Below are 12,292 nucleotides of genomic sequence, written 5' to 3'. Positions count from 1 at the left end.
GTGACTAGACTGGTATATCGTATGTGATGTGTGACTGGAGACTGGTATATTGTATGTGATGTGTGACTGTAGACTGGTATATCGTATGTGATGTGTGACTGTAGACTGGTATATCGTATGTGATGTGTGACTGTAGACTGGTATATCGTATGTGATGTGTGACTGGAGACTGGTATATTGTATGTGATGTGTGACTGTAGACTGGTATATCGTATGTGATGTGTGACTGGAGACTGGTATATTGTATGTGATGTGTGACTGTAAACTGGTATATTGTATGTGATGTGTGACTGTAGACTGGTATATTGTATGTGATGTGTGACTGTAGACTGGTATATTGTATGTGATGTGTGACTGTAGACTGGTATATTGTATGTGATGTGTGACTGTAGACTGGTATATTGTATGTGATGTGTGACTGTAGACTGGTATATTGTATGTGATGTGTGACTGTAGACCTGGTATATTGTATGTGATGTGTGACTGTAGACTGGTATATTGTATGTGATGTGTGACTGTAGACTGGTATATTGTATGTGATGTGTGACTGTAGACTGGTATATTGTATGTGATGTGTGACTGTAGACTGGTATATCGTATGTGATGTGTGACTGTAGACTGGTATATCGTATGTGATGTGTGACTGTAGACTGGTATATTGTATGTGATGTGTGACTGTAGACTGGTATATTGTATGTGATGTGTGACTGTAGACTGGTATATTGTATGTGATGTGTGACTGTAGACTGGTATATTGTATGTGATGTGTGACTGTAGACTGGTATATTGTATGTGATGTGTGACTGTAGACTGGTATATTGTATGTGATGTGTGACTGTAGACTGGTATATTGTATGTGATGTGTGACTGTAGACTGGTATATTGTATGTGATGTGTGACTAAACTGGTATATCGTATGTGATGTGTGACTGTAGACTGGTATATTGTATGTGATGTGTGACTGTGTCTGGTATATGGTATGTGATGTGTGACTGTAGACTGGTATATTGTATGTGATGTGTGACTGTAGACTGGTATATTGTATGTGATGTGTGACTGTAGACTGGTATATCGTATGTGATGTGTGACTGTAGACTGGTATATTGTATGTGATGTGTGACTGTAGACTGGTATATTGTATGTGATGTGTGACTGTAAACTGGTATATTGTATGTGATGTGTGACTGTAGACTGGTATATTGTATGTGATGTGTGACTGTAGACTGGTATATTGTATGTGATGTGTGACTGTAGACTGGTATATTGTAGGTGATGTGTGACTGTAGACTGGTATATTGTATGTGATGTGTGACTGTAGACTGGTATATTGTATGTGATGTGTGACTGTAGACTGGTATATGGTATGTGATGTGTGACTGTAGACTGGTATATTGTATGTGATGTGTGACTGTAGACTGGTATATGGTATGTGATGTGTGACTGTAAACTGGTATATTGTATGTGATGTGTGACTGTAGACTGGTATATTGTATGTGATGTGTGACTGTAAACTGGTATATTGTATGTGATGTGTGACTGTAGACTGGTATATCGTATGTGATGTGTGACTGTAGACTGGTATATCGTATGTGATGTGTGACTGTAGACTGGTATATTGTATGTGATGTGTGACTGTAAACTGGTATATTGTATGTAACGTACGACTGTAGACTGGTATATTGTATGTGATGTGTGACTGTAGACTGGTATATTGTATGTGATGTGTGACTGTAAACTGGTATATTGCATGTAACGTACGACTGTTGTCTTATTATTTAATTGGATTGTACATTGTGTAAATATTGTACGTGAATATGCTAGAATACACCTCTAGTATATATTTGTGTAGGCGGATTTTCATAATGTAAACGGTAAAATATGGTCTTCCATTCTACGGAACTTCTATAAACATATAAAACGACAACAAAGTTAAATTGGGCGTGAAAAGAATGTTGAAGATATTACGAAATACACCTTTATTGCTGAAAATCGTATTTGTGTAGGTACTTTACATAACTTTAGGTAATATTAATGTGGATTATTTATTTATAAGAAACAAAGAAACATTGCTAGTTATTTAGAGAAATATTTTTGTTTGTAGTGAGGCGCTACGCGTTAATTAGACATGAGGACTCTGATAATCTCGGGCGAAGTTTGGGTAACTGTTATAGCCAAACAATTGACGAGAGGCATTTGAGGCCTATGATTGTCTTACGTGCCGATTTACTACACGATCAATGTCGTAAACGTGGAATAAGGTTTTATGTGTATGTTGTGTTACACTGTTTATGCATCAGGAACACACCTTTCAATGTAAGAGAGAAGATGCTGTCGTAAGATTCTCTTATTTGTTGGAATTGTTTTGAGACAGAGTTGTTTAAAAAGTAATTTAAGTGGGTTATTGCGGTATTTCAAAAAGATCGTTAAATCTTTTATCAAATCAATTAATATAATCTGTACATTTTTACACTTTTTGTCTACACTATTGTACCAGCAGTTAATGCTGTAAGCACCAATAAAATACAAAGGTCAGAATTTTTAGTTGTTCTTTTCAGTTTATCAATCATGACATCGTCCAATTGTTATTAACACCGTAACAAAATGTACAACTATATAACAAAACTGGGTATAACCCAATTCTCATTTTCGGATATCATCCAGATTAAATTGTCGAACGACCCTGAAAATTATTGGTTCGGGGTGGAGAATAAGGTTCTGCCATTACGGGGGATAAATCAAATGTATAATTTGTATTGTTGAATGTTTCCCTGGCAGAAACGTGTGAAATTGTCAACCTATCATAAATGTTGATGGCATTCCCATATGAAAACCATAGGAGTATTCCTGGATCTCACTGCTTTGTAATGCTGTTTTGTTCTCCGCTGACTTTCACAGCTTCGTAATACGATTTTTTTAGTTCGTATTTACCGGCATATCCCTCGAGACCTTTGAAGTTAACAAGTTTGGGATCGACTTTCATAGGTTTGATTGGGATATCGCTCTGCATCTCCCGATTATGAATTCCGAGATACGAGTGGCGATCTACGATATGGCCTGGTTCCGGGACGCGTGGCTCGCTGTACGACTTCCTCAGCTGACGTTTCATGGTTTTCTTTGCCTCCTTCCCCCCCTTGAATGTATTCGGGTGTGGTACACTATTGTTTGACACGTTATTATACAAAACGTGGCTTTGTAACGGATCTAGTTCCGACGAGTCAGGCGTGTATCGAGCACCTGTACTGGGGTACTCTTTCACCATGATCTTTTGGAAGTCGTGGGATTCCGGTTCCGAGGGTTGACCTTTTGATGACCTTTCTATATCTCGATCATTGATATCTCTATCATCACTTTTCTGTAAACGATTCCTATCGTGACCATTTCTCTCCCCGTGTTCTTTATCCACGCCTGCTTTTTGCTTGGGTTTGTCTGAAGATGATTGCGCCATCGTCTTCCTCTTGCCTTTTGCATTCGCCAGAGAAACACTATTTTTCTTCCCGTTGTCTGCCTTATTGAATGTTTTGATATCAGGAGGGTCCGATATGACTGTGAATGCACTGTTTCTACCATTGGCAGGGTGTCCCAAAGGGAATCCCATACCCTTTAATTTTCTCCTTTTATATGCATTCTTGTAGGTTCTTTCCCCTAGGTCAAATAAGCCTTCTGAAGTGAGTGGTGGTGGTTTATTCAGCATATCCAAAGTAATGGTAACATACTTTTTCATTGGTTTGGTGTGTTTAGGCTGTATGATAACTGGTCGCTTAGGTTTGGCCTTCTTTTCTTTAAGAGTTCCAACTGAGGCCTCGATTTCTTTTATCATGGATTTCACCTACATAAAAGATACTCGAATTATTGAAGCTTAGTTAAGTATTACTTTAGTATGAAATTTGAAAGAAATGAAAATTATTTTTTGTTGCTGTTTACAAAAAAGTACAAGTCAAACTTCGTGATCCCGAAATCAGGTAATTTGATAACCCAAAGAATCTGCTTAACTCGTTCCGACAGTGAAAATCTATATAAAATATACTTCGCTACCTGGAATACTAGGGATTTCCCGTGACCTTACTTCTTCGAGATTATAACGTTCGACTGGACTGTCTACGTACCCAAATATACACTCCAGTTGCTCCCGGACTTATTTCTCTCATTTTGGCTTCTGTATAGGGTCCCAGAATCTTTTTCGCTTCTCTAGCGGTTGCTATGGATACATCTTTCGGCTCAAAATTTGCCATTATTTGTGCGAGATTTTCATTCTCAGCTTGATGCAGGATAGTTTTACATTGTATCCATTTCTGTAACGAAAATAAATACATAGACTCAAAAAGATTTATAGCAGACACTGGCCATAAAAAAGAAACATGGAGACAGCCTGCTGTATTATTTACATGTTTTCAAGTTGGTATATTGTCAACGATTAATGTGAATGAGAAATGCATTTACTACATTTACGTATCACGTTTTGTATATATAATACCGTACAGCGGGAAATTTTAGCGGTTATAAAATTTGGCGATTTGGCCATGAAAACTGAAAGTAAAATTTTGGCGGGTATTTAAGATATCATTAAGTGATGTTAAACCATTTTACCTCCGACTCTGACAGCGGATGTCCTAACAGAAGAAGGGCCGCCCTCATTGCATCGTGAACACCAGTCGGTGGGTTGTCATATGTCTTCAGTTCCCCCACCGTTTTGTGGTCTGCCTGGCGGACATCATCACTCAGGCGCTGAAGTACACGGAGACGGTCCCTTAGACGCCTCGCTAGCAACAGCGGCATGTCCAAAGACTTGTCCGTATTTGCTGATTTCGCCTTAACAATAGCCTTTTCCAGTTGTGGGAGATTTCTCGTCTTGTATGCGTGATTGAGTTCTGTTTATTTTCAGGATAATTACATGTCAGGTACGTTACGCTCCGTCCATATTCTTAGTAATTATATACATGTATAATACTAATATAGAGCCACAAACTTTCATGCATCAATATTCGTCATATATTCTTGATGGTGATTTTTTCCATGTTTATTATAGCTAGTACATTTTAACAACGGTATATTCCTTATTACTACTTCCGAAAAGTTAACTTTCAGAACGACCTCCACCTAAAATAATTCTGACTGTGAATCGTTATCTGCAATTAATAATTATTCCCAGCATTGACTGTACATATACACGTGATGAATATGAAATAACGATTGAAATTTAGATAATACACGTGCACATAAAACATACCTATTTTGGCCTCCTTATATCTAAGGAGTTTCTTTGCCTTTTTTACTAATGTATTTGCCGGCTCTGGCTGGGTAAGTAGCATTTCCTCCAGGGCTTTCCTTATAACGGCAGGATCATTGGACTCGAGCGACATAAACAACCTCTGAGCACGGGCAATCTTCTCGTCAACTGAAACAGTCAGCTAAACCATAATATGGACCGATTTGTTAATTATTTAAACTACGTCGCTTCCGCAAAATGCCAGACACGTTAAACTCCGATCATAATTATTTATAACTACATACATGATTTTAACAGTACAAATATAAAGTCATAACCATTTTAAATAGTCTTTATACTTACTAAGTTACTTCCCAATTACTACTCATAAGTCAGATGGTCGGAAAGAATTCTTTTTCACACTTCTTTTCATTACAACATTTTTTCGTCAAATGTGATGGAATCTGATTACTGGCTTGTTTCCTATTGATTAACCGTCTCTTAGATAATCTCAGACGTTAACTATCCAATATCAAATCACATCAATTATCTAGACCAGCCGCTGTATATATAGCAAACATTCAACAATCCCAGATCTCAACTTTAATCTTGCTATTCATGTACTCAGTAAGAAATTTTCCACGCGAGAATATTATTCTTCCGCTATGCAGTTCTGAATACTGAATATTACATTAGCCACTAACTGATCCATCATATCATACGAAGCCTCAAAATACCTTTAATTTCGCCACTCTTCAGACGGAATTTCAATCGCCATCCTTTGAAGTATCTCGCCATTTACAAACAAGCCTTCCCTTTCCTTGTTAGAGCCAATGATAATTCTGAACTAGTGATCAACCTATTATCTCGTTCCCACCACTTTTCTTGTAATTTACCACTATCTCTTAACTACGCCTATTACTCTTCAAATGAATCCCCATACTTTAACTAGCTTGACTTATAAGTACCACAACTCGTCATCAGACTGCTCACTTACCGGGGACATTCTTTTTCTTTCTGGCTCGTAGTGCTCTGTTTGTAGCATCAATGGCGGATACATCCTGACCGACCCTCAGTCGCTCCTCCCTGATGGCATCCATTATAGTGATCAGGTCGTCCTCAACTACGTCGACAGAATTTGATCGGAATATGTAGTACCTACCGATGCTCTTGAGATACACTTTCTCAGCCTGTTCATAGATATGCAGAGTGTATTCTCCGTGTTTGGGTAATTTGACCTTAAACATTGTCACCCCAAGCTCTGTTGCCATTTCGACGTTCTTTCTACTTGGAGCGCCATCCTTTTCTTTCTGTTCGAGAAATGCTAATATGTTTTCTACGCCTGAAGGAACAGGTACTGATATCTCTGCTTGCTTAGTATAAATAGTTTCGGCTATTATTGGTGATGCATCTTTCCAAAAATTGCTGTTTTTCACTCTTCCAACAGTGCCTTCCTGTATCGGTCTACCAGTTGATTGGACCAAAAATGCGTGAGAGTTATGCAAATCCGTGAAATCGTGTCCTTTTTTGTGTGCATATACATTCATAGAATATTCTCCTTCCGCTGGTAAATCCAAGTAGAACCAGTTTTTGTTGTTTCCGTTTTTCTGTGTCACTCGCATTCTATCGGCCTGCGTTGTCACATTTGTATGTAACTCACATGATAAATTCACGTCGCCCTTGCTTTCAAACTCAACCTGAGCAAATCCATCTTTTGCGAATATCATTCCATCTTCGCATCCATTGCATGTAACGCCCAAATCTTTGCACGCCGGATTAGCTCCTATGTTCCCTGTGTTGATGTTTGGGAATGGGTCGTTCTTCAAACCCTTACCATAGCACTTGATGAGATAATTCAGCACGTTTGAATGTTCCCCCTTCTTCGACGTTAAGTTTTTGGCATACAACTTCATAGCATACATACCCCCTTTCGGTAAACGAGTGTTGATGATATAGTCAGATCCTGTCCATCTCAAAATAGCATATTTGTCCAAATTGGCTTCATCCAAAAACGGATTACGAAGACTCATCTTCAATTTGTGATCCTCTCTCCCACTAATAACGATTTCAAGACGTCCGTCTTCTGTGAGAATGGATGACTCTTTATGTGAAATAGCTTCGATACCTGCGCTTTGAGAAGCTATGCCCGGACCCCAACCTATGGCAGGATAATCTGGAAGAGGTATGCAGTTTTGAGTGTCGTTTGTTACTAGAAGGTATGAACACACGAGATCATAGCCATTGATTTCGGGAACCGTTTTATCCAGACCAAATATGTCTAATTTGAACTTTCCAGCGATTGGGAATTGAAATGAGAAACGCAGTGTGTCTTGTAAATGTTCAAATATAACGAATCTATCCAAAAGTATGTCAAGTCGTGATCTTTCATCCGCTGAAAGGTGCGACCGAAATAAGACATACTTGAATCGGTAGTTTTTACTGCGTTCAGAAGGGAGAGTAAGTATCAACTCCGCTTCTCCATCTATGGCTTCAATGACGCAGTTATCATAAACTTCATCAGCAATTTTCATATCTAGTTGATGGAACCTCTCGCGCATGAAGGCTTGCTCTTCAAATTCCCCAAAAGGTATGGGTTCTTCCAATAATTGCCAGACATCTTCGTCGGGGAGGTGAGTGCTTATCAATTCACTGGGATTTGTTAAGAAGTAGTGCTCGTCTACTATGTTCTTGTGATATTTTTTCCATGTAAGGTCCGTAAATCGTCTATCTTTACCAGCTTCAGAAATCTCCTCGTCCGTCGGCAGGTTGTTGGTCCCCTCTAAGACAGTGGGCTGTCTCACCACACCGCGACCCGGACCGTTCTCGTCACCGTTCACGCTAGCGTCACCGTCGATACTTTCCATGTCCGTTTTACGATCGGTGGTGACACTCATTCCATCCAGGTCTTTCCATTCGTCTGGCATTTCGTTCTCAGCACACATATTTCCCCAGAACGTGTCTACCAGACGCCATTCGTCGTAGATGTACACAGCGTTCCATTGGGCCTTGAGAGCTTCCCTGTCAATCGCCTCACCTATCTTATACATAGAACTTTTATTGATACCTTCCACTACAACGCACGGAACATCTGCGATTCTGAAATGACAATGATAGTGGTCAATTTGGAGCAAGTGGCAATGTATCATAAAATTTGCGACTCTACATTATTGGTAAGTCAGTTTCGTAAAACTTATACCATCCCTTATCATGATAAACTTTTCATAATTTGCCTGTTGAAATTGTATTGAGATCCTTATTAACTGACATATTAAACCTCGCGTTTTTGTTATCTTAAATGATATAATAACGAAAATACATCATCCATTATTCCTCATTGGCTGAGCATATAACTTTATGAAAATGATGATTGTTGGGTGCTTTCTGACGATGTACAGGTCATTATAGTGTGATTTGTAACAATGTACAGATCATTATAGTGTGTTTTGTAACAATGTACGGATCATTATATTGTGTGATTTATAACAATGTACAGATCATTATAGTGTGATTTGTAACAATGTATAAATCATTATTGTGTGATTTGTAACAATGTACAGATCATTATTGTGTGATTTGTAACAATGTATAAATCATTATACTGTGATTTGTAACAATGTATAAATCGTTATTGTGTGATTTGTAACAATGTACAGATCATTATAGTGTGTTTTGTAACAATGTACAGATCATTATTGTGTACTTTGTAACAATGTATAAATCGTTATTGTGTGATTGGTAACAATGTACAGATCATTATTGTGTGTTTTGTAACAATGTACAGATCATTATTGTCTACTTTGTAACAATGTATAAATCGTTATTGTGTGTTTTGTAACAATGTATAAATCATTATACTGTGATTTGTAACAATGTACAGATCATTATAGTGTGTTTTGTAACAATGTACAGATCATTATTGTGTACTTTGTAACAATGTATAAATCGTTATTGTGTGATTTGTAACAATGTACAGATCATTATAGTGTGATTTGTAACAATGTACAGATCATTATTGTCTACTTTGTAACAATGTATAAATCGTTATTGTGTGTTTTGTAACAATGTATAAATCATTATACTGTGATTTGTAACAATGTACAGATCATTATAGTGTGTTTTGTAACAATGTACAGATCATTATTGTGTACTTTGTAACAATGTATAAATCGTTATTGTGTGATTTGTAACAATGTACAGATCATTATAGTGTGATTTGTAACAATGTACATATCATTATAGTGTGATTTGTAACAATGTACGGATCATTATATTGTGTGATTTGTAACAATGTACAGATCATTATAGTGTGATTTGTAACAATGTACAGATCATTATTGTGTACTTTGTAACAATGTATAAATCGTTATTGTGTGATTTGTAACAATGTACAGATCATTATAGTGTGATTTATAACAATGTACAGATCATTATAGTGTGTTTTGTAACAATGTACAGATCATTATTGTGTACTTTGTAACAATGTATAAATCGTTATTGTGTGTTTTGTAACAATGTATAAATCATTATACTGTGATTTGTAACAATGTACAGATCATTATAGTGTGTTTTGTAACAATGTACAGATCATTATTGTGTACTTTGTAACAATGTATAAATCGTTATTGTGTGATTTGTAACAATGTACAGGTCATTATTGTGTGCTTTGTAACAATGTACCGATCATTGTTGTGTGATTTGTAACAATGTACAGATCATTATAGTGTGTTTTGTAACAATGTACAGATCATTATAGTGTGATTTGTACCAATGTACAGATCATTATAGTGTGATTTGTAACAATGTACGGATCATTATATTGTGTGATTTGTAACAATGTACAGATCATTATTGTGTGTTTTGTAACAATGTATAAATCGTTATTGTGTGATTTGTAACAATGTACAGATCATTATAGTGTGATTTGTAACAATGTACAGATCATTATTGTGTACTTTGTAACAATGTATAAATCGTTATTGTGTGATTTGTAACAATGTACAGGTCATTATTGTGTGCTTTGTAACAATGTACCGATCATTGTTGTGTGATTTGTAACAATGTACAGATCATTATAGTGTGTTTTGTAACAATGTACAGATCATTATAGTGTGATTTGTACCAATGTACAGATCATTATAGTGTGATTTGTAACAATGTACGGATCATTATATTGTGTGATTTGTAACAATGTACAGATCATTATTGTGTGTTTTGTAACAATGTATAAATCGTTATTGTGTGATTTGTAACAATGTACAGGTCATTATTGTGTACTTTGTAACAATGTATAAATCGTTATTGTGTGATTTGTAACAATGTACAGATCATTATAGTGTGATTTGTAACAATGTACAGATCATTATTGTGTACTTTGTAACAATGTATAAATCGTTATTGTGTGATTTGTAACAATGTACAGATCATTATAGTGTGATTTGTAACAATGTACAGATCATTATAGTGTGATTTGTAACAATGTATAAATCGTTGTTGTGTGATTTGTAACAATGTATAAATCATTATTGTGTACTTTGTAACAATGTACAGATCATTATTGTGTGATTTGTAACAATGTATAAATCGTTATTGTGTGATTTGTAACAATGTACAGGTCATTATAGTGTGATTTGTAACAATGTACAGATCATTATTGTGTACTTTGTAACAATGTATAAATCATTATTGTGTACTTTGTTACAATGTATAAATCGTTATTGTGTGATTTGTAACAATGTACAGATCATTATAGTGTGATTTGTAACAATGTACGGATCATTATATTGTGTGATTTGTAACAATGTACAGATCATTATAGTGTGATTTGTAACAATGTACAGATCATTATAGTGTGATTTGTAACAATGTACAGATCATTATTGTGTACTTTGTAACAATGTATAAATCGTTATTGTGTGATTTATAACAATGTACCGATCATTATAGTGTGTTTTGTAACAATGTACAGGTCATTATAGTGTGATTTGTAACAATGTACAGATCATTATAGTGTGATTTGTAACAATGTACCGATCATTATAGTGTGATTTATAACAATGTACAGATCATTATACTGTGATTTGTAACAATGTACAGATCATTATTGTGTACTTTGTAACAATGTATAAATCGTTATTGTGTGATTTATAACAATGTACCGATCATTATAGTGTGTTTTGTAACAATGTACAGGTCATTATAGTGTGATTTGTAACAATGTACAGATCATTATAGTGTGATTTGTAACAATGTACAGATCATTATAGTGTGTTTTGTAACAATGTACAGATCATTATAGTGTGATTTGTAACAATGTACAGATCATTATAGTGTGATTTGTAACAATGTACAGATCATTATACTGTGATTTGTAACAATGTATAAATCGTTGTTGTGTGATTTATAACAATGTACAGATCATTATTGTGTGATTTATAACAATGTACAGATCATTATACTGTGATTTGTAACAATGTACAGATCATTATAGTGTGATTTGTAACAATGTACATATCATTATAGTGTGTTTTGTAACAATGTACAGATCATTATTGTGTGATTTATAACAATGTACAGATCATTATACTGTGATTTGTAACAATGTACAGATCATTATAGTGTGATTTGTAACAATGTACAGATCATTATAGTGTGATTTGTAACAATGTACAGATCATTATTGTGTACTTTGTAACAATGTATAAATCGTTATTGTGTGATTTATAACAATGTACCGATCATTATAGTGTGTTTTGTAACAATGTACAGGTCATTATAGTGTGATTTGTAACAATGTACAGATCATTATAGTGTGATTTGTAACAATGTACCGATCATTATAGTGTGATTTATAACAATGTACAGATCATTATACTGTGATTTGTAACAATGTACAGATCATTATTGTGTGATTTGTAACAATGTACAGATCATTATACTGTGATTTGTAACAATGTATAAATCGTTGTTGTGTGATTTATAACAATGTACAGATCATTATAGTGTGTTTTGTAACAATGTACAGATCATTATAGTGTGTTTTGTAACAATGTACAGATCATTATTGTGTGATTTATAACAATGTACAGATCA

At 35.4% G+C, this 12,292-nt stretch overlaps 1 protein-coding gene across 1 annotated transcript; it reads right to left on the bottom strand.

Annotated features, from left to right (window-relative positions):
• Positions 1–1,964: 1,964 nt before the first annotated feature.
• On the bottom strand, positions 1,965–7,270 carry LOC117325111. Its single transcript, XM_033881060.1, has 5 exons — positions 6,201–7,270; positions 5,225–5,392; positions 4,585–4,865; positions 4,104–4,289; positions 1,965–3,826 (listed from the first exon to the last, which is right to left on the bottom strand). Exons 1-5 carry the CDS (start codon positions 7,231–7,233, stop codon positions 2,852–2,854), a joined length of 2,643 nt encoding a protein of 880 aa, XP_033736951.1. The 5' UTR covers positions 7,234–7,270; the 3' UTR covers positions 1,965–2,851.
• Between the last annotated feature and the right edge of the window lie 5,022 nt (positions 7,271–12,292).

This window comes from Pecten maximus, chromosome 4 (assembly GCF_902652985.1).
Source record: "Pecten maximus chromosome 4, xPecMax1.1, whole genome shotgun sequence".
Lineage (NCBI taxonomy): Eukaryota > Metazoa > Mollusca > Bivalvia > Pectinida > Pectinidae > Pecten > Pecten maximus.
This window is presented reverse-complemented; position numbering and strand designations above follow the sequence as displayed.